At 52.7% G+C, this 26,443-nt stretch overlaps 2 protein-coding genes across 2 annotated transcripts; one reads left to right on the top strand and one right to left on the bottom strand.

Moving 5' to 3' along the window:
* Positions 1-890: 890 nt before the first annotated feature.
* Positions 891-8,386, top strand: NCLIV_020430 (hypothetical protein; the record flags this gene model as incomplete). Its single annotated transcript, XM_003882239.1, has 14 exons — positions 891-975; positions 1,264-1,475; positions 1,663-2,334; positions 2,538-2,705; positions 2,909-3,014; positions 3,236-3,339; positions 3,822-4,053; positions 4,621-4,697; positions 4,833-4,908; positions 5,292-5,449; positions 6,418-6,514; positions 7,086-7,170; positions 7,347-7,429; positions 8,076-8,386. 14 exons carry the CDS (start codon positions 891-893, stop codon positions 8,384-8,386), a joined length of 2,466 nt encoding a protein of 821 aa, XP_003882288.1.
* A 7,150-nt stretch (positions 8,387-15,536) lies between these two features.
* On the bottom strand, positions 15,537-23,245 carry NCLIV_020420 (hypothetical protein; the record flags this gene model as incomplete). The annotated part of the gene is made up of 2 exons (XM_003882238.1): positions 15,537-19,282; positions 20,113-23,245. The coding sequence occupies 2 exons, from the start codon at positions 23,243-23,245 to the stop codon at positions 15,537-15,539; spliced, it is 6,879 nt and encodes a 2,292-aa protein (XP_003882287.1).
* Between the last annotated feature and the right edge of the window lie 3,198 nt (positions 23,246-26,443).

The raw sequence follows: 26,443 nt of genomic DNA, 5'->3' as shown, positions 1-26,443 counted from the left end.
CTCCTAGCGAGACAGAGGACGCCGAAGGAGACACGCGATGTGTCCCCAAGTGACAGGGCGTTTTCTTCTTCCGTATCTCCTTTTTCCGGGAGCGTGCATGCACTCCACGCGTGACTCCCGCGACCGACCCGCGCTCGACTTTCTTCGCGCCTGTCTCTCCTGCGCACTGTCCCCTTTGTTGTCGAGTCGAGATCGATCCCAAGGATTCGTTCTCCCGTCCTTTTCTGTTTCCGCGCCGCTCCTCGGTTTCGTCGTCTCGCGTTTCCTCCTCGTCCGCCGCGCGCTGTCTCCCCCCCTTTTTTCCGATGCCAGCGAGACAGCCATAGTTTTTTTCGACACACTTGCCTTTTTTCTTGAGTCTGTTTTCTCCGTCGTTTTCTCCGTTCCTGTCGTCTGTCTTCCCTTCTCACCTCGTCCTGGACGCCTCTGAAATTCCCGCCGCAAAGAGTCTGGTTTTGCCCTCCCCGCATCTTTGCCCAGTGTTTTTGGCATTCGTGCTGGCGACCGACACAGCACCGACACAACAAACGGGGAAGCAAAGAAGGGATAAAGAGAGGAGAGCTGGAAGAAGCGGTTCCCTTCACGCTGCGTGGCAGTCTCTGAGGGGGACGCGTCGCGCAGACTGGCGTTGAGGCTTGAGAGGCGTTATTAACGGGAAAAGGAAGGCGGCAAAAACGCTTGCGACGTACGAGGCTGACGCACCAGCCCCGCTTCAGTCAGGACCAAGGAGACGCTCGCTCCCAGGTCTTCCCACCCTTCTCTCCCTTCCACTCTCTGCACTCTCCTTCTTCGGTTCCGTCTCCTCTTTTGTCCATCTGTTCTCTTCTTGGCAAAATCTCTTCCCTTTCGCCTCCCTTCCCTGTCTCTTCGTTCTCGACGGACCTCGTAGGATGGCCGACGCAGCGACTGCCCCTGGGGGCAGTTCCGGAGGCGGAGCCGCTGGCGAGGCGCAGGCGCCTCAGCAGAGCTTCCTCGGTGAGTTCCGCAGCTTCTTTACCCAAGTGTCCGTTTCGCTCGCTCGCTTTGGCGATCCTCTTCTTGTCTTGTCTTCCAGACGCCCGCGATGCGCCGCACGGCTTCTCCGTCGAGTCGCCTCGCTGAGAGTCCCCTCTCGGGGCTTCCGTGCAGGGTGCGTGTTGCCTCCTGTCTCCGCGCAGAGAACCTCTCGCTGCGCCCCAGTGTCTGTACGCGCTGCGGCCTCGCCCACGCTCCAAACGCGTCCCTCCCTGTGTCGCCGCGGGCGTGGCCCGACTCTGTCTGCAGGGCGCATTGGCAACATGATGATGCAAATCATGCTCTTCCAAGCAGTCATGCAGCTGGTCTCGAACTTCACTGGAAACCGCCAAGGCCTGGCTCCTCCCGGCGCACCCACGGGGCCGGACGGAGGCGCAGAGCCCGGCGGCATGCCGCCCACGTGGGCGGCCCTGCCCGGGAACGTTGTGCTCCACAACTATTTCCCCCCTTCAACTTCGTTTGTAAGGCCTGTTTCTGTCTCTGACGGACCCGTCCTTGCGGTTCCATCTTTCCCGCCCCGCCAGGCCTTCGTGTGACCTCGCGTGGCGTTCCCTGTCTCGGGCGTCCGGCCGTGGCCTTTCGCGCGCTCTCCCGGTCATTTCGCGAGGACAACCTTTCTTTTTCTCTGTTCGCTGCGCGTCATCGCAGGACGTCTACATGCATCTCACCTACATAACCGTCCCTCTGCCGCCTCAAGCTTCGGACGTGGCCGCGCCCGACGCACCGACGGGTGTCTCCTCGCTTCTCTCGAGTCTCTCTTCTTCGTTGAAGCAATTCGCGCCGCCCACAGGTGCAGCAACAACCAGCGGAAGCCGAAACTCCTTCCCCATCCGAGTGCCCTTGTCGCTCTTGCTGGACCGCGCAAGCAAGACCAAGCGACGCAAAGAGACAGCGGGCGAGGCGAAGGAGACAGCGGGCGAGGACAACGGTCCTGCGAGGAATGAAGACATCTTGATCGCCGTCGATCGCGGCCTCCTCTTTGGCCTGCCGCGCGAAGCGGGAGAGACTGAACTCGTCCGGGTCTCCGCGAACGTCGTCGAAGCCTGGAAGGTTTTCAATTCGACGTACACGTACGACAGATGGAGCTCGAGTCCAGAGACAAACGTCACCTTCACCGCTCCTGTGGACTTCCTCTCGCAGCCCGTGGTTCCCGCGCCGCAGCCCGCGGGCGACACCGCGGTTTCGGGTGCGGAGAAGCAGGCTAGAGGACAGGAACCCAAGACTGGAGCCGAGATGAAAGACGCCCCCCGAGAGCAAACTGCGCTGTGCTTGATCACCACCATTGTGCCTCACTGGGCGTACAAGGCCAAGGGCAAGTTGGTAAGCGCACAATGCCGTCTCCTCGACTAACGCTGCGTCCGCCGAGCGACAGAGCGACAGAGCTCCCGCGAGACGGGGCTCCCGTGGCAGCTTCGAAACCAGGCCAGTGTTGTTTCGCCTGCGCAAATGGTCGATGGAGTTGCCGCGGTGCGAGACGGGGGCGCAAGTGAGCGGAGTCTCTGTGTGTGCTCTGTGCTGCCTAGCCGGAGATCTGGACGGCGGAAACGGTGCCGGAGATCGAAGAGGCCCAGACGCTGCAGAGAGTGACGTCTCTGATGCACGCGATGCCGATGGTCACCAATAAGGACGAGGAAGAACATTCGTTGCTTCTGGGGGGTGAAGTGGAAGAGCGGAAGAAGAAGGACAACGAGGTGAGCACCCCGGGGGACACTGCAGCCGCGGACTGGACCTCTGCGTCGGCCGAGGACATGAAGAGACACGCCCTGGGAAGGAAACGTAGCCAGTCTGGAGCACGCCTCGCGTCTCTCCGCTGATCTTCTTCCCTGCCGCCCCTCTGTCTCTCTCTGCGCTCTGACCTTCTCTCTCCGGTCCGTCGTTGCTCCTTGTTCCGCAGGAGTCGGAGCCGGTCGTCTGGCACATGAAGAGCCGCATGGATGTCTTGCTGGTGTTCGATTCTTCCCAGCACTCGCCTCAAAATCTACGCGTCGGGCCAATGCAAAGTGAGAGGAACGTGGCTTCTCATCGGACGCCTTCTTTGCCTCCTCTGTCGCTTCTCCGCTCTGGCTGACCTCTCTCGCCCTCTGACGTGTCGCCTGGTGCTTGCCTCGCTCTTCCTCCTGTGTGTCTTCCTTGCCCGTCGGCGGATCCGAGGTGCGGGTCCACGCCCGTTTACTCTTTTTCTCCCCACCTTTCTGTGCTCGTGCGGCTTCGTCGCGTCCAGACATCGCCGTTCGCCCAGCCGACGCCGCCTACGAGCCGGTCGTCTTTCACTCCGACTTCTGGCTGCTTGAACGTAACTTTGTTCCTCTCAACGCAACGCTCGCTGTAAGCTTTCTCCGCCCGCGCTCCGTCGTTGAGATACTGGCGCCGTTGCATCCGCCTTTGCAGTTTACGCACTCGCTGACTGCAGACACACTCGTGCTCGGCGCGCCGACCCCTGGGTTTGTGGCTTCACTCTCTTGCGCTGCTCAAGACGCCACCAGAAGAACCTTGCGGGGGGGGGGGGGGGGGAGCGCGGCTTTTCTGTGCGAAAGCCCGCGCTGGCGCACAGAGGCTCTGAGGAAATCCGGAGAAAACACATCCACAGAGGGCCCAGAAGAGGCTTGCGCGTCGCTCGCGGTCGCAGAGAGAGGGAGAGAGACGGGAGCGGTGTGGGGACGCGCCGTCGATTCATCCAACACGGAGACAGGCAGACAAAAAAACGGACGAGTCCTCCGAGCTTCACGCGCTGGAAGCGCGAGGGGCAAGGATGTTGGAGCGTAGATGCGCACATTTGAGTTCGTCGTATGTGTGGGAATGTGGAGCAGGAGCATCCGCTAAATCTCACCCTGAGCTTCGGCGTCGGATCCGTCCACGGATGGCTCGTACAAGAGCAGCTGGGTGCCGCGTTCGAGCATCAACAGCGCATGGGTCTGCAGTCGAACCGGGAGGCGATGATGTTCAAGAGGATTATCATTGAAACCAATCCGTTCATGCTCGCGTTCTCGACTGCCTTCATTCTTCTTCACTCTGTCTTCTCGTTCTTTGCCTTCAAAAACGGTAGGGAACACATGCGCCCGTCGTCGGTCTTCCCTGTCTTCCCTGTTTGTCTGTCTCTCTGTCTGTATCGCGTCCTGCTGCGCACGCGTCCACGTCTTTACCCCGGAGGAGCCCAGTCACGGGCCTTTTCTGGGTCCTCTCTCGACGCGTCCCGCTGTCTTCGCCACGCAAAACACCTGCAGAGTCGAAGGCGTCTTTCCATCTCGTGCTTTCCCAGGAGCTCGTCTCTCGCCTGTGTCTTTGCCAGCGGCTGCTTCCTCGCTCCGGATGATTGTGCGTGGGGCTCTCATCTCTGTCTCCGTGCTTCGTCCTGCGCACATTCTTTGCGTTTTCCCCTTCCATTGCCCAAACGCGCCTCTGGCATTCTCGGTCTCTGTCTCGTCGTGCCTCGCAACGCTCCTGGCCTCGCCTCTCTTTTCCCCGTTGATGCGTGCCGTTCACCCGCGGGTTGTCGCCTGTGTCCCTGGGCCTTTACCTGTCTCACACTCTCTTTGTGGAGTTTTGTTTCCTTCCCCTCGAGAGACAGGCGCATCCGCGTTTGATTCGCTCATGTCCCCTCTCCTGCAGATATGCAGTTCTGGTACAAGAACGACTCCATGGAAGGCCTCTCTGCGCTCTCTCTCATCTTCAACTTTGTCTGCGAGGTGAGAGCGCCGTCTAAGCGGTTCTTTCCCTTCAGGCAGGCCACCCACGTCGCACCCCGTCTCCTGGTTCCTTGGCTGTCGGCTTTCCCCATTTGCTCCCTGCGTGTGGCTGCCTTCTCTGTTGCGCCCCCGCAGGTGATCATCGGCCTGTATCTCTTTGACAGCGGCGAGACTTCGTGGCTGATTCTCTTCGAGATCTGCCTGGGCATCTGTAAGCCTTCTGAGAAAAACGAGCGGGGACTGTCAAATCGGTCGCCGCACTTGCTCTGCAGAATCTATCTCCACGTAAAACACGTTCGCTCCGCCTCGGCTTCATTCCATTTGCTCGCGCAGATAGCTGGCGTCTCTCTCTGCGCCGTTGTGTTTCCATCGTCTGCGTTCCTTGCATTAAATAGGCCACCATTCAAATCATCGATGAGCCTACGGAGACTGAGGACACTGCGTGTACTCCCTATACGTAAATAGACGTATCCATGTGTATATATGTATATTTATTCGCGTGTTGCTGTGGAAAATTCACGAGACCGTTGCCGTTTCCCACCGGTCTGACCTGGGCTCTGTGGGTTCGCATTCTCCTTTTCGCCTGCCTCTCAGTGCTGTCGGCGTGGAAAGTGACGAAGGCGGTGAAGCTCTCGCTCCGGCCTGCTTTCCCCTACATCCACTTGGACTTCATGAAGAGCTACACAGAGTCCCATACACAGGAATTTGACTCCATTGCGATTCGGTGGATGTCGATCATCCTCGCCCCCTGCGTAAGATCAAACGTCTTCGCGAGGTCTGGCGCGCTCTCCCTCTCTGGGGGCCTTCCTCAGTTTGGAGGCGAGCGAGACGAACCTGTCTGCAGGTGCACATGCACGTATGCTGTGTTGTGCACAGCTCGGCACGAGTCGGCACAACTGCCGTGTCGCGGTAGCGCTCGCACTGCACTGCGTGCGAGCGGCGGGAACCTACGACGGCCAGCGCCTCCGGAATCTGTTGTGTCGCCTAATCAATTTGCGTCGATCTGCTTTGTGTTAGCGCGTGCCCGGTCTCCATGGATTCCGTGGAGGCACACATTTTCCTCTACACATATGGACATCCTCGTGTTTGCATGTCAGTTTGCATCGCTCTCACTGTATATATATATGTGTACATGTATATATGTTTATACCTTCCAGACTACGTCAAAAATGAACCCGATTCCGTTGTGTTGTGGGAGGGCGAGTTGGACTTTTTGGCAGTCCTAGACGTACACGAAGTGCGCAAGCATGTCACGGCAGCGGTCCTACAAGAGATGCGGATGGGACTCTGGGACATCTCCGATTCCGTCTGTTCCTATCGTGCATACCAAAAGCGATATACGCGCCAGCTGAAATTGCTGTTTCGACGTGCGCAATGCTTAAATACAAATGCGTAGTCGGTCGTGGCTGTCATGCTGGCGAGCGATTCGCTGGGATTCACAAGCGGTGTTGTATTCCTATAGAAAACGAACGTTCCAGGGTAGGCGCAGTACGTAGACTCGTCTAAAGCTTTGCAGGTTTCTGCAAGTGGACGTGCGTACAGTTCGGCAACGTGGCACAGGTGGGGAGATGCCTATTGAACAATAGACGTGCACCTGGACAGATAAGCATTTTTAGGCCAGTAAATTACATGCGCACGCACAGCCACTGGAAAGGAAAACAGGTGTTTTGTCGCTATCTGGTTCCCATCTGTCGGGTGTGCATGCGTGGGTCTCTCTCAGGTCGCAGGGTACGCCATCTACGCCCTCCTGAACAACAAATACCGGTCGTGGTTCTCGTATATCATATCCGTCCTTGCTGGTTCCGTCTACACTTTCGGTGAGGCAGGAGAAAAGCTAGGAAGAAAAAAGGCAGGTCAACGTGTACATATTGCGTATGTATGTGCATATATATGTATATATATGTACGTATATATATATATATATATATATATATCTGAGATTGCATGTGCGGACGACAACCCGCTTGCGTTTTTTTGTGTCCCCACAGTAGATATGTCTGTATGTTTATGTATGTATGTATGTACGTACGTATGTATGTATGTATATGTATGTATGTATATGTGTGTACATGTATGAACGCATGTATGTGTACGAAGGTATGTATATGTGTGTACAGGTATGAATGTATGTATGTGTACGAATGTATCCCCGTATGTATGCGCGCTGGCTCGTCTCGGTACACGTGGTTGTGCGCCCGTTTTTGCTCCCGGAGTGCAGGTGTTTGAAATTGTGCAGTCCACGTTTTACAAATGCCCGTCGAAGAACTTCTTGTGTGTCTTCAAGACCGGTGACGATACCTTTCGCTCGGTCGCCGTGTCCGCGTCTGGGGTGATGCCGAGGGCGTTTGCGCGTCAAGGCAAAAATGAGTCCGTGTTTTTCTCCTGTAGGCTTCATCACAATGACTCCGCAGTTGTATATCAATTACAAGCTGAAGTCTGTGGACCATCTGCCGTGGCGAGCTTTGGTGTACAGGTGAGACGTCTACGGAACGTGGGGGCTTTCTGGAGAATCCGAAGCGCTTTGGAAACGCTCGCAGATGAGCGGGACAGAATGTGGGAGACACACAACGCCATGTTGCAAGTATTATGTCTTGATCTTGGGCCATAAAGCGATAGTCGTAGCTGTGCGTCCGAATTGTTTTTCTTCAGGTCCTTGAACACCTTTGTCGATGATGTTGCTTCCTTCCTCATCGACATGCCGTGGATGCATCGCCTGTCGTGCTTCCGCGATGGTAAGACACATTCGGTTCGTCTTAACTTTTATTTGTGCGCCTTTCCATATGCACCGTTATGTGCATACGTGAACAAGATTACATGCACTGCTATCCCCTTATTTTGTGATCCATATCGTAATCTACATGAGCTTGCTGGCAGCACGGCTGCAGGGGAAACGTGGTGTGGGTGACAATGTGTATTCTACACCTATAAGTGTGGAATAAGGGAAAAGTTCAAATTTGCGCTCACTTGCGTGCGGCGACCTCATCCGAATGCCACTTTTGCGACAGTCTCTTCACAGACCTGGCCTTAAAGATCCGAGGTCGTCGCACTGTTCACTAGCCAGCACGGTTTACACATGTATGTATATGCATGCGTGGCTGTCGCTTCGTGGGGGGCATTGGCCAGTGTGTCTCTATGGGATTTCCGGCTGTACCGTCGTAGGGAAACCTAGTTTGGTACATATTCATATATAGCACTGGGGATATGTACCTGATCGCATACGTACACAAATATTCGGAGTTCCGCGTGCGTAAATAGAAGAACTACGTGTCTCTCCTCATTTTGTTGGGTTAATTCATGTCACGCGTTTTGTCTCCGTGCGTAGGTCGCGTTATTCGCTCGCGTGAGTCTTTATTTTTTGTGTCTGCGTGTTTGCTTCAGACATCATATTCATTTGTTACCTATACCAGAGATGGATTTACAAAGTTGACACGAGTCGCACCCCGGGGGCCGCGCCTGCTGCCCAGCCCGCCGAGCTTCAACAGATGCACCGGGACGAAGATCTTCAGCCGAGTGGCTCTGAAACGAACGCCGAAGAGACCGCTGGTGGAAAGGAGGGCAATCAAGGCCCAACGAGTCCCCGCGAATCGTCTTCTTCATTTGCTGGTGCTTCGCGTCCATCCGACAACACTACGGATGCCGCATGCAAACGCATCAATCGAACACATGAGGCGAGAACAGACGCAATGTGAAGAACTCGGGACAAGCAGAAAGAGAAGAGAGAGAGTTGGAAATACGAGCCGAAATGTTTTCTCGTCCGCACTAGAGCATGCGGGAGAACATCGATACTCCAAACGGCGGCAGCCGGGGGGTCGTCCGTGTCTCTGTACCGCTGTCTGAACAAGGAAAAGACAAAAGAACAAATTAAGAGCAGCGCTTTGAAGAGACAGAAGAGAAACAACACAGGAAAAGAGAACCAGGACGAAACGGCGGGAGATCTTCGCAGCGCGTCACCCACACTGTGTCAAACTGCCCATCCTCACCGTTTCGCTCTCTCCTTCAAGGACGTCTGAGGGGGCCTTACCTGTATTCGTATAGCCGATGTCTCCGCTATTCTAGCGGTACCTTCCAGTTTTGTGTTTATCTCATTGCGTTTTCTTTTCCCTGATGTGTTCGTTTCCTGTCCCAGGTGTCTTTGTGGCATTCGATTCGTATCTCCCGCCAGTCGAGATTCATTCCCTTTCCTCCCTTTCGTTTGCATTTAGGGCTCCTGTCTGCGACTGACTGAAAATGCGGTTGACGAACTCGGCCCGTCAGAAAGTGCCTGAGACGTTCCTCCTTTTTTCCAGTGAATTCGCGAATCGAGTTGACTAAGAGATTCGGCGCCTGTCGTGCCGTCAAGCGCACAGGTCCAGTCAGAAATCGTTTCTTCTTTGGATGCAGGTGAATGGCGCCACGTTACCACCTCTTCTGAAACTTGCCGTATGTCTACTTGCTGTACCGGTTTTGTTCCTGTACCCGAACATTTATCGGATGCTCCGATTGGTTTTAAGTAGGCTGAGAGGAGCTGCCGCCGTGTGCGCACATCCCGTGGCAACCAGCGGGAACCAAGTATCACCGTGAAGTGGTTTTATCGTTCTTTTATACCCCGTGTCCCTCGCCAGTTCACAGGCTATTCGCGGTTCTTTCCAGGCAGGTTAATCAATCAGATGTCAACGAGTCCACTTGTCCAGAAAAGTTGGGCGAACGAATGCCACAGACACAACGCATTTCCTCGTAACAAAGAACATTCGGGTCCTCCAGAATCTAAAGATATGTGCAGCCAGCAGATACAAAATTGACCCTTTCTTGGCCGCAGATAAACCAAGACGCGTGATGTCATTCCTCCCGGCCCTTGCAGTGTTTGTATTCATCAGGTCTTTGTAAGGGCAGTGAGGAATAAGGCCACACGCTGACTCAATTGCGCTCAGTACACTGATGTTCGTTCTTTGTTACAGCATGGGCGCAGAACGATGGACATGTCACCCCTGTTTCTGCGCAGCTGGCGAGCTTTTAGACTCATTCTTTCCTGTTGGTGTCACGCCGCATCACTTCTTAAGCATAGTCTTCCAATATGTCCTAGTGCCTCGTACATGGCTGCCAATCCACGAGATAGTGAGCGCCCGTGGTATGGCCAAGGTGACATTGCGGAAACAGAGAGGAACATAGGGAAACAGGACTTAAGCTTAAGAAGGTGACGAGTACTCAGCTGTTTTTTAAACAGCTGCTCAGTAAACAATATAACACACTTTACTCTAATGCAGATACACTGACGCTTGTACGTCTGTGCATCCGGCCAATACGGTAGCCACATTGGCGTTTAACGCGAAAGTCGCATCCTCTTGCCTGCATTTCACGTGCATGGTGTACACCTCGTCTTTCGCTTTCGCAAGGTGGGCACTTGCTGCTGAGCACTTCCTCGTTTGGCGGCAAGGGCAGCACGTCATTACGCTTGTGGCAAGGAAATATCCAGTACAGACATTCTGGTGTGAACTGTGACCGGAAATGTATCTCCGCGGCTATTTTCAGTCACACCTCATGGTAACAGCTCTCACGAATGTCGATGCATTCGCAGCAGCAGTTACTCACGGATTCATTCCATATCCTTTTACACTCGCGGCAGGTGCGCGCTGCACTGCGTAAGGTACAAAAAATAGCCCATAGTGTACGATTACCGAAAAATGGTGCTGTTCAGTACTCTGTTCGTAGCTCATCTAGACACATATTGCCGGTGAGATCTGTGTAGTGTCTACGGCTCACGAACTGACCCTTCCAAATGCCTGCCCCCATACATTTCTTGACAACACCGGTTGTTATTTTGACCCGGCACACATAAAAAAAAAAGCCTCAAAAAAGCAACCAACCAAGCATACACAGCCAAGCATCCTGTCCTTTCCGCAGCTTCTTCACTCAGTCCGTTTTTCCAGACGCGCCTTATAAACCACCCGTCATCCCCCTCAACTCCAGTGTCTCCTCGAGCAAAAGAGTTCAATGTGACGCCCTTGCCAAAGAGCAGCCAGCAATCAAGTCGAAGAATGCCCCCCCTCCACCGCCAAAAAAATACAAGGTCCCAACATTTGTGAAGGCGATAAGAGAGACAAAGAGGAATTCAGGTGGTACAGCTCACCATTTTTATCGGCAAATCTTTTCTTCTACCAGGCAAAGAATGCTTTTGCAAGCTCTCGACAAAAATTTGAGCACCCGTTTCACCACCAGGCTCGACCTACCTTGGAGATAGCCGGGTGTCTTGTTCGGTTGACTGCTGCGCTTGTCTTGCTGCTATGCGAAACGCAGGGGGGGACCGGGTTCTCGCATTTCCCGTCAACGTCACATTCGACAGGAACAATCGGTTTCGGTACGCAACAGCACAATGACGACAAGCGGTGGCCTGACGCAGCTGGGCACGCTCGGGTGTCTCCAAGGAGACGCGGAGAAACCACGCACGACGTATAATTTCTCGAGAGACCAGCCGAAGGCGATTTAAACTCACTAGACGCAGACCTACCGCCCACTCTTCTCCAGAGGTTTCGGGCCGGACTGCCTTGGAGAAGAGCGACTGGCGGCTCTCTCTCCGCATCCACAGTCCCCTGGAGTCCGCGTGTGGCTTTAAGACGCAGGTTCCTCCAACATCTGCGTCCCCCAGGAGGATTTGTCCGACGCAAAATTCCGGCTTACTTTCATCGGGCTGGTAGCCGGATTCGAAACTGGTGGAGAGGCCAAGGATCTACACCCACTTTTCAGAACACAGACTTTGGATGCGTCATCGGTAGACGAATACTGGAGCAGAAGCCAGAAGGATCCAAAATCCCTGCAAAGGTAACTAGATATGCTGCACTGGCCTCTGAAACTCTGGTGGATATCGCCTCCTGGCCTGAGGACACCCCCGTGAACGTAATTTCGGATAGGGACGGAACCACCAGGACGTTGGTGAGAGGTAAGCCACTTGGATCTGGAGGATTCGCCTCTGTATTTGAAGCTAAAGACCCAGATACGAACGAGGAGCTGGCTCTAAAGGTTCACCTGTTCGAAAAGGAGCCTTCAGAGGAAACGATGGTTCAGTTGAGGGAAGAGGCGTTCTGCTACCGGCAATTTCCGCTAGTGAGGTCGGCGCTTGATGCCCAAGAACGGTGGGGATTTATGGTTCCTACTGACGCTGTGACGCTCGAGGGAGCACCGCCAACCATGAAGTCCAAGGCTACTCTGAGGAGGTTGAGGTGGTTACCGAACTACTTTTTTGTCATGCCTCGGGCAACAACTGACATGGACGAAGTCCTCGAATGGTTATTTGGAGATGAGGCGCGCAGCCAGAGTGATTTTGCCCGTATCGTTCGACTTTACTTCTCCTGTCAAGTCGTCCTGCTGGGAGTTAACCTTTAAACGCAGGGAATGGTGCATAAGGATATCAAGCCGCCGAATTTTCTTATCCGCAACGACGGTCGCGTGTTGCTGGGCGACTTTGCCACTATGAGAAAAAATGGTGTCATGGGACCCCCGATGAGTGCTAGTGGTTTCGAGCCCCCGGAGGACGATACGTACAACAAACGAGCCCTGCATACATTCGCGGTTGACGCGTGGCAAATCGGTATAACTCTGTACTATATTTGGTGCCGCAAAGTCCCAACTGAAGCCGACGGCATCCTGCATGATTTACACCTCAGAGGGTGTCCGTCTGCCCCTATGCTGGTTCAAGACCTCATCCGGAAATTCTTGACTAGAGACCCGAACAAGCGGCTGCTTGCGCATCAAGCCTTACGTACAAAAGAATTTATGACGATGGACGCAGAAGTGACACGTGCTGTGCACACGTACGAAGAGCAGGAATCCGTCGCTACGTACAAGGAAAGTTCTCAAGCTGACGAGAGGAGCTGAGGTGAAATTCTGTCTTCAGGCTTCTTCTTAGAGGACCGTGGCACTCACCCTGCCGCCGTCCGAACGTCTCCCAGCGGATGGCACTACTGCCACGCCGGAGCAGTATGCATCATATAGCGAAGAAAGACAAGAACACGAGATCCCTTGATCCAACCACTGTATGCTCGTGTGTACCCTTGTGACGCTTCTTCCCGTTTGTCCATTTGGTATAATCCACTAGAGCATAGAGGAAGCTTTGAGACGGGACAGTTTGGTGGCAGATCCCCATTGATGTCGTCTTCACATTCAGCTACGGTTTCTGGTGTAGATATCTGTAGGCTGGACATTTCCCATGACTTGATCATGAGCACAGCAGGTGCATATGTTTTAATCTAAGGTGGCGAACTGGTACGCAGCAGGTAACTTGGCTGTCTTCCGTGAGGTACTGTATCCGTTCAAGCATGAGCATGAAACGGTAATGAAACTCTTCGATCAAAACTGTGCTGCGCTCCCAGAGCAGTGCTGCCCCTGATACACATTTTGTACATACATGGATCGTGTTGCTCCGACCTCCACCAACACGTCGCGGGAGAGCCGACTTGAATATAATGGGGCGTCTGTCGTGGGACAGCGCTGAGTGCACAACGCCCAGATCAGGCGTTTCCCCGAAAGGAACCAGCCTCAAAAAGTCATGTGCGAAACACAGAGTGGCACGTTGTACCGCACGGAAATAGTACTTGGCCACTGTTGGGTCATACCCCGTACTTGTCGCTCAAAGTGATATGCCAATATGACTAGCAAAGTTTTCTTAGCGAGTGATTGAGAGAGGACTAGGCCCTCACGCGGTCACTGGTGGTAGTCGGTATGTGCGACTATAGCAATCATAAAGAACTTGGTTGTCTCTACCTCATAACTGGAGTCGTTTTCAGTATCCTAGTTACTATAATGTCTCCGTTTATTCGATTTGAGTTATACAGTTCTGGATCGCGGGCCATTTGTACAGAACACTAGCTGTATATAATGCGATAATGGCAATGCATGGTGTAGCTAAAATCTTTATGCTCGTAGGTCCTACAGTCGGCATGCTTGCATACCGGTACTGGAGACACTGTGTATCCCGACTTGCGTGTCGTGCCTCCCGCATTTTAGGAGCTTGTGGTTCTACGCTTCGTTCAATATCACCCTACCCGGTTATCAAAGCGGCTACGAGGACGCGTCATCGATCGCGGCTGCGGCCGTCCATCCAGGTCTTTGCCCAGGGAGTTCTGAAGTAACAGAGATTCCTCTGGAAGCGGAGGGCGGCCCGATGAAGAATGGGAATGGATGCTTCTCTCTTCAGTAAGCTGGTGCCCGTGTTGTTGCTGCTGGTACCCAGGTGAAACGCTTTCGGGTCGTCGGTTGTTCGCACAAGCAGGCAAGAGCATCAGCGCATTCTTTTACCCAATCCTTTTCGAGACCCTATGTTTCTCTACGTGTTCCTTTCCTCTTCAATGGACGCAAAGCTTCAGTGAGCGGGATGCGAGGGGGTGCCCGCTAAAGATTCCCCAGAGGAATTATTGGGACTGCGAGCGATTGTAGTGGAGCATACAGCTCCTGGTGACGACAACAGCAGCGGCAGTAATGTGTGAAACGGGACAGCGACATTTCGCGTTCGTCTGCGACAGTAGCGGCTGCCGCACTGGCGCAACACGACGCATGGGCCGATGAGAGAGGTAATGACTGACGTGCTCGTCAACTCCGGCTGCGATTACGGATCTCCACGAAGAGGGACCAGTATCCTCCGGCAAGTCGAGTGCCTGCAAAATGGATTGGTATTTTCCCTGGTGGTGACGAGTTCCCAGTGAACGCTACCACGGAAAGCCTCTTGTGCTCGAAAACTGGCAAACCACCTTGAACAGAAGTTATCCACACTTGTCACTTTTGGGGGCCAACGGTTGCTGCCAGAAGAAAGCGGAGTGAAGCGAAGCTCCAGAGAACTTTGCACCCGGTGGGACTCATACGCTTCCCACTTCCCTTTTTACACGGAAGCACTATCAGGAGTGCGTGAGGCGCTTTCGGTTTATGGTCAATAAATTACCTGCCACACGCTCTTCCACATGTGATCATTTGTTCATGAAGAAAGGCTGTCGTTCCCATCTTTTGTAGATGAAGAAAATGAAAAAGGCACCCCGGGGCGGCAAGAAGAGCAGATCCCTGGGAGGCAATTTAACACCCTCCTACATTCACTGTGTATGATCATGTGCCTGCGTACCCCTCCACATACCTCATATTGTTCTACCCAGGTGTCTGCGGTAAAGACACAGCGCAACCAGCAACAACCGTGCCTTCTCCGACATCTCTAAGAACGGTGTCTCCAGCATGATGTTCAGCATTTGCAAAAGTTCCTGAACGACGGGCATTCGAAAAGGGAACAAAGCAACGAGTTGGCGGGGCCCAGCACACGCAAGGCGGTTCGCCAAGCGTGGGTATATATGGACGTGAGTTCGCTACTCAGCCCTGATACACCTTGGCACGTAATAAGTGATGCACAGTGTATCTCTCGGATGAGGGAAATGTGAATTAATACAACTTGTCTACATTCGAAAGCAGTTGGCGAGCGACCGAAGGTAGGAGAGCTCCGCCGCGGCGGTGAAACAAAGCTCTAATCGCTCCCCGCAGTGAACCAGTTTCTCTTGTTTCCTCCCCCAATCGCACAGAGGTTCTCACTTCGGGCTGAAAGGTATTCTCTTGATCTCTGTCCCGGACAAGCGCAGCACGTCCAATTGTTGGAGTGTACTGTTCCCACCTGTACGTTCCTCCCGCCATTCTGTGGCATGCTGCAGACTTTAACAACTTGTGAGTAGTAAGTTGTATCAGCGGGTCATCACAAATAAAGAAACTTTGTTTCAAGAGGCCAAGCCAAAGGTCATCGTCAACATGGCGCCACAGGTTTTGTCGTCAAACGACAGTGGATCTCAGCAAGAATTTCCTTACCCCTCGCTGTCCCGAAAAAGAGAATTCTGGGAATGTAGGACCTCAAGGAATCCAACCTGCAGCCATCTCTTTCTCGTCACCAGAATTACCATCAGAGATAAAATTTGGTAAACAACTTCCCGTCCCTTCCTCCGCAATCAGATTCCGTCGTGTGTGACTGTGCGCCGTCTTCGCGCCTTCATGCTTGCTCTCTGGTGATGAGCGGAACGCCCCACCAGAAACGGGAGTTGCAGATGGAAATTCTTCTTGCTGGGTAGCAGCTGTTTCTGTATCTGCCTTGAACGCCTTCGCTATATTTGCCGGGTGTGATGCCTCTCCAGTTCCCTGGAGTAGGCTGTCACTACGTGCGTGAGCCTTTGTAGTAGTAAGTGTCTGCATGTACGGCGACGAGATTCGGGGGGCGTTCACCCCTTTCACCCCTCCGCTCGGTTGGGTCTGCGTTGGGAAGGCGGTCACGCTGGGAACACGATTTAACGCCCCACTTTGCTGCCCAGGATCACAATGCGCGCACCTCCCCGTCAAAGAATGTCTCGTTTGGTTGTGCTTCTGAATGCCTCTCGTGAAATCGTGGTGGCAAGTTTTTCGTTGGGTTTCTCCCAAGACTCTCAAATCCACAATACTCGGCTCTCGTGCGTCAGGCGCACGGATGATGCTTCTACAGATTTGGGGCCTGCGGCGGCGCTCTGGCGCTTCGCCGTCTCTGTAGGCACGATCAGTTCTGCTTGGGCCGGAGGCTTTTCCTAGAATGTTCGGACCCTGCGTAGCGGAAAGAAAGCCGTCGCCCCCACTAGTGGAGCTCACGCTGTTGCGTTCCTTGGAACCTGTTCGTTTCGTGCTCTCTCGCTCAGGCACAAGTAAGCAGGATTCGAAGAGAACGCGAGGTGCCAAATCCAGTTCGTATCCTCGCCGCAGGCTCTCTCGAGGGCTGCTGGAGCTCGATCCAGGAACGCTTCCTCGAGTTGACGCTGGTTCAGCCAAGTTCATTCTAACTTGGTCAGTCCCCGCACACAAAACTTCACGACTTTCACCGGACGCGGAAGTCAACAGCAGCGAGCCTCCCGGTGTGGAATCTGTCCGAGAACCCCGTCGGTTCCGCCCTCTTACGACACCGCTCTGGCGACGGTCGCTCTGACTTCCTCTGTGTACGTTTCGTCCGCTTGGGCGGCGGAGCCTGGCCGTTCGCGCCTCAGCGAGGAAAGATACAACCCGCGCCGCACACCACTCTGGGTTCGCCAGCTTCCCGTTGATGACCACGTGGTGTCTACGGAACCAGTTCTGGAGCGTCGCCGCTGCCACGTAGTGACGAAGATCGTAATTGGCGGCGGTATGGGCAAGTTCGGGGAATTTTCCTATCCAGCTGCTAATAAGATGTGGGTTCAGCTCCACCTGGCCGTCCTGCATATCCATGACCCCGTGGCTCATGGCGTGGAACTCGCACGCTCTTTTTGCACAGTTGAGCACCACATCACGTAGATGAACACGAGAGCCGTCATATATCGGAAGCCCATATTTCGCAATGTACGCGAGAATCTTTCCCGTCTTCTCTCCAGGAGGAAAGCGGTGCTTCAATCCCAGGGGGTGATCAATAGTTTTCAACAACGCAACCATGTCGTCAAGACTTTTGTAGTTCTTGCCAGGCTCGTTCTTCGGATTCCACCGTTCGATCAAGATCCGGTGTTGATGCGAGATCTTCCATAGATTCTCGTCTTTTACCGTGTCCATGTACTCGTCCAGAACGGACGCGGTGAAGAGATCCATGAGGATAAAGAAAACAAGGACAATGAAGCAGACGAAGAAAACAATAACAATGAAGCTGAGAAATCGTTGATCCGCTGCGGAGTAGTGCATTCGCAGCTGCTGAAGAATCATATGCCAGTCCTCGCCGGTGCAGCTGCCTATCAGGGCCATCATCGCTCTTGTTAATACTTTGAAGTTTACGTGTCGGTTAAAGTATTTCTCGACCGGGGCATCGTTGAAGAGGACGACCCCCCAGATCGCAAAGAAGAAAATTGAAAGACACAGCAGGGCTAGGACGTTCAAAAAACTCTTCATAACACGACAGATGGTGGTAAAGAGCGTCTGGAAGAAGGACATCTGACGGTAGAGAAAGCGAGCTACGCGGAAAAGACGGAAACTGAGTAGCCAAAATGTCAACGGCTCCGGAGGCATTTGCCACAATGTCCACCAAACAATGTCGACGACAAAAATTCCGATGAGAAGGCAGCAGATAATAGCATCCATGATGTCTAAAGTGTCACGAAAGAATAGCCGGCCGCGTACGAAAATCTTTACACCAATCTCGAGGAAGAAGAAGATAGACAGAATGGCAATGGCGATGTGAAGATAGACCCGCCTGGCCTGACTGTACGGCCCAAGGGTGAGGTCATACCAGGGGCCATACAAGAAAAGCAGAAGACAACAAATGCAGGTGTGAAGTGCGACTGCAGTTCTGAACCATTCGCTAGTCACAATAGCTGCAAGCCTCTTCCGCAGGAACGCAACCTTTTTACTGTCTGCGTTGGCGAAATCTGGCATTGTATCGCCATGCTGAAGTGGCGAATTGAAGAGGAGCTCCTGAATTTCGATCCACTTATGAACAGTCGCGCTCAAAAGGCTACCTTCCATTTCCATTCGGGCCTTCTTCCTACGGGAAGCGTCGACGATAATGCCCACACACATCTTCACCGCGAAAATGGAGACAGCGGAAATGAAGATGAAGAAAAGGACAGTCAGGGGCACTCTTTGCGCTGGACTGCGGTCGAGCACCCTGGCGAGCACGAGAGGCCATCCTTCATTTGTTGCCAGGACAAATACGCCTATCCACGCATCCGAGAAAGTCCGAAAGGTGTACGCGACTTCATTCGGATCCTCCGGAGGCACGTAGTTGGCACGCATGATTCGAGAGAAAATGAGCGCGAACGTTGTATACACAATCGTCAGGAAAGCAGAGAGTATCACTAGACTCCTTGTGCAGGCGACTAAGGAACGAACGACGAGACGCACGCCTCGCATGTGTACACGAGACAATAAGAGAAACGACCGAAAAGACCTCAAGACCTTGACGACTCGGAACAATGGGAGTTGCCAGACAAAGCTGTATGCGGGGTCTGGCCGCTCAACAACAAAAGCGACTTGGTTGATGATGAGTAAAATACAAGACAAGAGCGCCACAACGAAGGCAGCGTGCGTTGGCGCAGAATCCAAAGCAACGCATCTCCCTCGACTGCACCCGTAAGCGCCGATTCTCAGGAGAGCCTCAATGAGAAAAACAAAGGCGAAACCCCATTCGATCACGCCAAAGACCGTCCGAGCCGCGTAGTTGCCGGTCAACATGCACTCGACAACCAGACAGCCAAGGGACGCGACATCGAGGCCTGCCATGAGGCACCTGTAGGCTGTCCCGTTCGTCGCCCGCCTGAGGAAGGTGCTGACGGCCCCGCCGCGAAAAACCTCCAGATTCACAACTGGCATCTCCACTAGGCTACTGCTGTCGCCCCTCGAACTTTGCTGTCTTCTGCGGCGTGAACTTGACGGGTGCGCGATCGTCTCTTTGGATGCATCCTCGAGTCCCTCGTCCATGAGAATGGACCGGATGAAGTCAATGATTGCGTCGGGGCGTTCTGTGTCGTACGGTATAATGCGTGCATTCAGCCACCTGAACGGGCTGGAGACGAATCGCACGACTGTGTCGCACAGGCATATCAAGGAGAGGCTAAACAGATAGCAAACGGACTCACACAGAGACAGGGGACCTTGCAAGTTATTATCTGCGCTGTTTTTCCGGTGTTCTGCAAAAAACAAGCCACACAAATGAAGCAGTCCCGAACCATATCAGGCTCATGTACCAACACTTGCAACCACCCCATACGACAAAGCGTTTCCCGCATAACTTATGCTCTGTACGTGTGCTCTTTCGAATGCACACCTTTCGCTTCTTGTGCATATTCTTATATACTGCCTGCTTGTGTCTGCATCACTGTACGGATATTTATCGCGGTTTATTATACACCTCCATGCGCGCAACCGCCAGCGTAAAATGTCTGAAGTTAAACATGCTTATGCATGGTTGCATATGAATATGTATCATTTTAACGAGATGTCTGGAGACCAAAATGCAGCTGCGAGGTGTACGTTAGAGTTTAGATAAGGATAGACACTTATCGAGACACAGTTTGTGAAGCCAGACAACGTGACTACGAGGGACGACACAGTGCGACTACCACATTGGCGTGTTTTGCAGAAACATGTGGGAGAAAATTCCCATACTTTCCCGCGTTGTGGACCGCGTGACTGAAAACCCATTCCTCCGAGGTCAGAGAACAGGTTGCGGGACGAATACATGCGGGCAACTGAAAACTACCATTGCATTCCCAGGCAGCCAGCGGTTAGAAGAGCAAAAACCAACAAGACTTCAAGGCAAGTCCAAGTCGTTCAACTCATATACGTTGCCGCCTGCCCCGTTCCTGCTCTCAGGAAGACCCGGAAGCTTGCTGGGATTCCAGGCAGCCTGCCGCATACCGAAATGAAAGCTGAGAATGCCTCGTCCGGTACATGCTACACCCGGCGTTCCTCTTTCCATCATTTCCGGAGCTTCATTCTCTGAAGTGTGATGCCTTACCAGCGACAGGAGGACTGGGCTGCATGTCGGAGCGGGTGAAAAGACAGAGGCTATCATCCCGACCCGCCTCCGGACCTACACCCCACGGCCCCCCGAAGTCGTCAGCTCTTGTGTTGTACTGGCACTCCGTCATGCTTGTCGAAGCAACAAGTGAACACGTGGTGACATGACACCTGTTGCTACCCCCCTCGACTCCCTCACTCATGCCTGCTTGTTCTCCACGACTGCGCCCTTGAATTGCTGAGGCTCGCCTGCTTTGTTTCTGACGCCCCCTTTTCTGCCTCCACGGGAAGACGGTAACCAACACTCTGCCAGCTCGCCTCTCGCGTTGGGCGTCGGGAATCCTATTGCGGAGTCTGATCCGGTCCGTGCCCCTCTCAGTGTGTCTACCGCCACTGGAAGGCAGACTTTCCCCTCGACGTCGAAAAGTTGAAGCTCTGGAGATTGACCGCGTCAGCCTGTGTATCATCCAGGCAGCACCAGATGATGTTGTGGAGAAACGTAGCCGCTCTTGGTTTGACCAAGATCGAGGCCGAAGAAATTCACTTAGGGCGCGGCGCGCTTTCTTTTGACCAACCGTTTTAGGTGCAGCCAAAGAGTACATCCGTTGCAAGTTCGTTGCGTCTAACGCCGCACGCGTTGGCATCTCGATCCCGAGTTCCCGGCAAAGCTTGATGAACCGAAAAATGTGTGAAGTGAAGACCCTTTTGCGCGCGATGACATACTGACCGATGAGGACAGCACCGAAAACGTTGAATATGAAGCAACAGAGACACAAGACAGCTACGAAGATATATATACAGATTATGTATACGTTCGCACTGCTCTCCAAAATCACATTTGAGGACAGAGCACTGCCTGGTACGACTTGCGTATGCCCGTTGTAGACGCTGTAAAACTCGCGCATCGCCACATTCCAGTTTTCTCCCGTGAGCAGACCGAATACAAGAAGCAGAGCTTGCCAGATGGTCTCGAAATTGCTGTACTTCGTTACAGTAACCGGCCAAACTCCGGCGCCGTAGTTCGGATCGAAAAAGAGGGCGAAACCAAACGTCGCAAAGATGTAGACGTGGAAAAGCAACAAAGCGTAGAAGAAGACAACGTTTTGGATCAAGTCGGCAATAACTTCCAGCAGAAGCCGCAGGGACGGAAAATTCCTCACCAGCTTGAATAGACGGAAGCTATGCAGGACACTAAGAACGAGGATAGTCGACTTCACCACTTGACTGGCGGAGTCACTGTCAGCATCGGCGCAAGTGGCAACGCCGCCACACACAATGAGACTGAAAAGCATCTCGACAACACCGACAACGGCGAGAATGAGATCGAAGACCTTGAATCCGTCTCGGACAAACTCTCGGCAACCGAAAGCGACAAGCTGGAGAGCGACATCGACGGTGTAACACACGCAGAAAAAAACGTTTATGAAACTATAAATGTCCACTAGCACTCCAGCGCTGTCAAGAGTAATGAGAAGTGCATCTGTTGCAGATACGAGGAACATCGATGTGACATAGGGCTTTCGCGCGACGATGGTATATACTGTCTGCCGCACAGAGATCCAGCGTCGCTGTATTTTAGAAGAACGGTCGTCCGAAGTTCCCGTTTCTGACGTCCCAACGATTGCCCCGTCATTATGTCTCGCGAGGTAGTGGCGATGAGCAAACAGAAATTCCATGGTTTTCGTTTCGCTATGAAGGACTTGAACGTCTTCCGCCTTATTCACCAGAAAACGGACCCATTCCAAACCCAAAATCTCGAACATCTGCAGATCCTCTTTCTTAGCATCGATTATCCGCGACTTGCTTGTTTCCAGCAGGGTGCTTTCCCACATGACGGCGACTACGAGGTTCATTAGAAGCAGGTTTCCGAGAATTACCACGGAATGGTGAAGGATATAAATCAAGACGCCGCGAAACGTACTGTCGCCATCGGCCAAACGGTACATCACTTCTGACCAACCTTCGAGTGTTACACACTGAAGGAAGCTTAAAAGGGCAGAAAATGCGTTATGAAAGCCTGTCATTCCCCAGTCACCAAGAGGGGTGTCATACAACGAAGACCACCCTTTCTGCTGAAGTTCGTAGATTTGCGAAGATGAACAAAGCCTCGACTCTCTCGGGAGAGTGAAGATATTTCGGCATTCCGTCCCGTCGCGGCATGGCCGATCTGGCCGACAGAGGTACTCTTGGCTGAGATCATATTCCCAAAAGCCACTCTCTGCGTCACACACTAACGAAGCGTTTGCCGTATTTTCGGACAGCGCCAAAGACCCCTGGGATATCCGTGTCTTGGTGGCTACCTTCGTATAGCATACATTGAATTGGGTATAGCCATAAGTGTGGAAGTAGACAATAAGATAGAAGAAGACAAAAATAACGACGAAGCCGGCCAAGGCCAGTAGATTCGCCAGGCATTTTCTGAAAATGGTGAATGCGAGTTTGCACGTCTTGGTTTCGAAGAGTCTTAGAACACGTAGCTTGCGGACCAACTCAAAGAAAAGTGCAACCTTAGATGTATACCAGGAGACCTGAGGGACGTAATCTGGTGGACGGCAGTGGGCCAGATACATGACGACGACGTCGCTGATTGCCACTGTCAGGATCCAGAAGTTGAAAAGGCAGCGAGGTTGGCGGAAGTAGCACTTTCGTCCCTTCCACAGACCGAAGGCGATGGTTTCATAGACGAATTCGAGCAGCAATAGAATGACTAAGATGAGGTCGAGTAGTTCTGCAACATTTGGAGGTATGCGCGAAGCTGAGGCTTCAAGATGCACCATCTCATTCACGCACACACAGGTGATGAGAAAGTACTTCAAAGCCACATTCTCCGACAGGAAAGTACAAAACCGACGGAATTTGTTGTCTGGAGAGAACAAATTGTACGACTCTAAAGCGTTGTCTCTTGCCGTACTACAGAGACAGGTGCGTACAATTGCTTCGTACACATTCGTGCAAACCACCTTGCAGGCTGCCCAGCCGCAACGCCATTGCTCTTTTGGTGTTTCTACGACTCCCACAATATCGGGAAGGGTTTGTATGTTCACTCTTCGCGCATCGTCTTGACTGCTTGTTCGGTGCCTGTCACCCCCTATGCCCACCTCACCTTCCGGTCGGTCGATATGGTGCTGCATATTGCTCAGACGTCTCGTCGACCTTTATCCCGATATGCTTCGGGGAGGCAGGAAACTCTGGAGCGCCCCAGCTGTGTCCTGTGGTCTGGATATGACCCCCAAGACGCACTTAGATCTGTAACGGCCCGTTCGGTGGGTAGCTTGTTCACATTCAATCTCGAGCCGCGCAACAAACACTAGTTTGGGACTTTCGTTGACAGTTCTGCTCTCGATTTCTAGCTGTGCAATAATAATCCGACATGTTCTAAAGCAAACAACTGTAGAGGCACAAGCTCCGCTAGAAGCTCCAGCTGAGCCTGTAGCCTCACGAGCTCCACCACCGGATGCATGTAAATCCATATCATCCTGAGTTTAAGCACATCAGTCTACATTCTGGCGAATGCAGCTACAGAATATGTGAAGGTTCGTTGTACCATAAAGCTCGGATGAATGGTCCACATAACTACACCTTCACATGTTCGTCAAAAAAAGACTCGCATATTTCTGGAGTCTTAAGCACTCTATTACGGGGCACCACACTTTTCCAACTTCCCTATCTCGACTGGGGGATCCATGTCTGTGTAGAGCCCTGTAAGCTGGAACAGGGAAGTCACACACCTTTACAGACCCAAGAGCCCGTCTAAAAAGCTCAGGGAAGTCCACAGCGTCATAAGCCCTCTTGGAGAATGTATGGCAAAATCCCTGGCAGCACGGCAGTCGACATATTCAGCAGGTGAGCTCGCCCGCGAGAGCTGATAAATACCGTTTGTCGGCTCTGCGGTTTCGATTGTGAGTCTCCTAGATCCTCAAAGCTTTAAACGGAAAAACAAAGAAGCGTCTCTGCCCACCTGACAGCGTAAAAACCCCACAGGCTCACTGAAAGGAAACTGATGCGTTGTTCTTGCCGCTTGTTTCCACCTGCAGAGAAATGGCGCCTGGCCAAGGTGTGCTGGCAAAACTTTTTTTGTCAACTGGCGAACCGGGCTTATCAATTTGTCCGGACCAGGCTCTTCGCTGGAACAGGAGGCAACTTTTTTCACACGAATGTCCGGAGAAGAAATGTCGAGATCGGCACGCACCGGTCCGAAGAATCTCGGCTGTCGCAATCTCCTGTAGAAGACTGGGGTCGTCCGATCGGTATCTTACGTTTTCGCTGAAGCATTCCGCCCCATCCGCGTGCAGCACTTGCACGAGACTTCTGTTAAACAGCAATAGCAGCTAACGCACACTTAATAGCGTGTGGGGCGTGTCACCTCTTCGGCCGAGGCGTTCCTCGAATTCAGAGCTATTTTTTAAAAAGGGGTTGGTGATATGCACGGGGACGTGCGCAGGAAACCCTGAAGATACAGAGAATGACACACAGTTAGACGAATGAGGACAGGGGAACGTAGAACAAAGTGTGTGGTTACATTAACGTATACTCGGTAGGGGAGGACAGGAAATGGTCTTCGTCGATCTTCTCAAACGATAGCTTCCGTTTGAAATTGCAGTGCAGATCGTCGCGCCTAACGGTGTTACTCTTCTATTTAGAATCGACGAATCGTGTGAGAAACGCTGGACTAACTTTTTTCGCTTCTGTCGATTTCGAATGCCAGTCAAAAATACGATATTCAGCAGGATTGTGGTAGATCCCTACAGTTACAAGGACTTCGTACCGTTGTGTTGCTACACAAACGGGATTTTTCTGAATGGCAGTTGAATCTCATTCAGAAAGTGTGAGCGCAGAGAGAGAAGCCAAAGGATGATGCCGTCTGCGTCGCCGTTGCTCCCACCCTGCCCTGTTGTCCGTAAACGCTCAACAAGAATCGCGAAGAACAGAAGTGTGGTCTCTCAGGCAGAAGAAGGACTTGCCGGTAGGAGGAATCCTGGAGCTGGAGACTACTTTGAAAAAGTTTGGTTTCGTCTCTCTGACCCTTTGACACCTGACTCGCTCCATAGCTCAGTGGGGGGTTGCCACCGGTGGGCACCATGGGTTTAGGACTATTAATAGTCTTAGGCAGTTACAGAGAGGAAGGAGCTCAGTTTTTTTTGAAATATCAGATATATACTACCTTGGCCAGCATCACTGTCTACGCACCTAAACATAGACGAAGTAGCGACTAGACGTGCCAGGGGATGCAAGATGTTCCAGAAGAAAAAGAACTCCTATCCGCGAGGTCACGGTGACGAAAGAAGTAGCGGGAGCTGGTTAGAATGCTGGTCTCTATGCTAGAACTGGATCCACCCGGCCTTTTCAACAACCCTTAAAGGAGATGTTAGAATGCTACTGTTGTTCCTGCATAAGACGTGGAAAAGCCGACGATGACACTTGTGCTGGCGCAGCAGAAAAAAAACGTATTCTGCCCACTTTTGTGAACCTAACGTCTCTATGAAGTGTTTTGCGACAAAGGATAGAGACATAGAAATCACAGTTGATGCATGCCTTGCTTTGCCAACCTTCAATGCTGTTTACCGACACACGGATCGAGAGCAGTAGCGCCGAGAAACCAGAGTTTTTAGTAGCAGCGTTCGACTCTGATAGGCGAGCGCAGAAACCCTCCGGGCAAGACGGTTTTCGGATACCTCGAATGTGGTGGCCGATCCCTTTTTGCCAAGGTTTGTTTTTAAATCGAGAGGAAGCATGAGTGGCACGATACGGAATCCAAATACGAGGACATGAACCTTTTGCGAATAGCTGATGACAAGCGCGCCCTTGAAAGGCGCGATACGAATCTGTGCCGATTTCCTCGAAGATGTTGAAAAAACCGGGCATCTAACTTTGCTTGTGTCCACGTTTGTTCCTGTGTCAGCGAACGCCCAACAACCCTATTTACATAACAGCAGTAGAGGGGCCGTTTTCCGTGCTGCGCTCCGGGAAGTGAAGCAAGGGCACAAGCTTCCTTCGGGCTCAATGGCGAGAAGAATCACGTCAGTTGAAAGGCAAAGCTGCCTGCATGACACTTTCACGTGTGCCACGTTGTGGTGTGGGACGGCCGATGTCCAGGTACGAGTGGGGGTCGCTGCCTCCATTGAGTCACAATGTATATATATTTATACGTATTAGCAAAAAAACGCCCTTCTTCAATTGGAACAAAGATGGTACCACAAGCGAAAAAGCATATATGAGACGTATGCATTTAAGCATCTTGGACAGCTCTCCCTGGCTATGTAACGTGCCTCTTCGCAGGTGGCCGTGACACTTCTGGGGTTGCACCGCGATAAAAGAGACTGTGTTTTCTT

This window comes from Neospora caninum, chromosome VIIa (genome assembly GCF_000208865.1).
Source record: "Neospora caninum Liverpool complete genome, chromosome VIIa".
Taxonomy (NCBI): Eukaryota; Apicomplexa; class Conoidasida; order Eucoccidiorida; family Sarcocystidae; genus Neospora; species Neospora caninum.
This window is presented reverse-complemented; position numbering and strand designations above follow the sequence as displayed.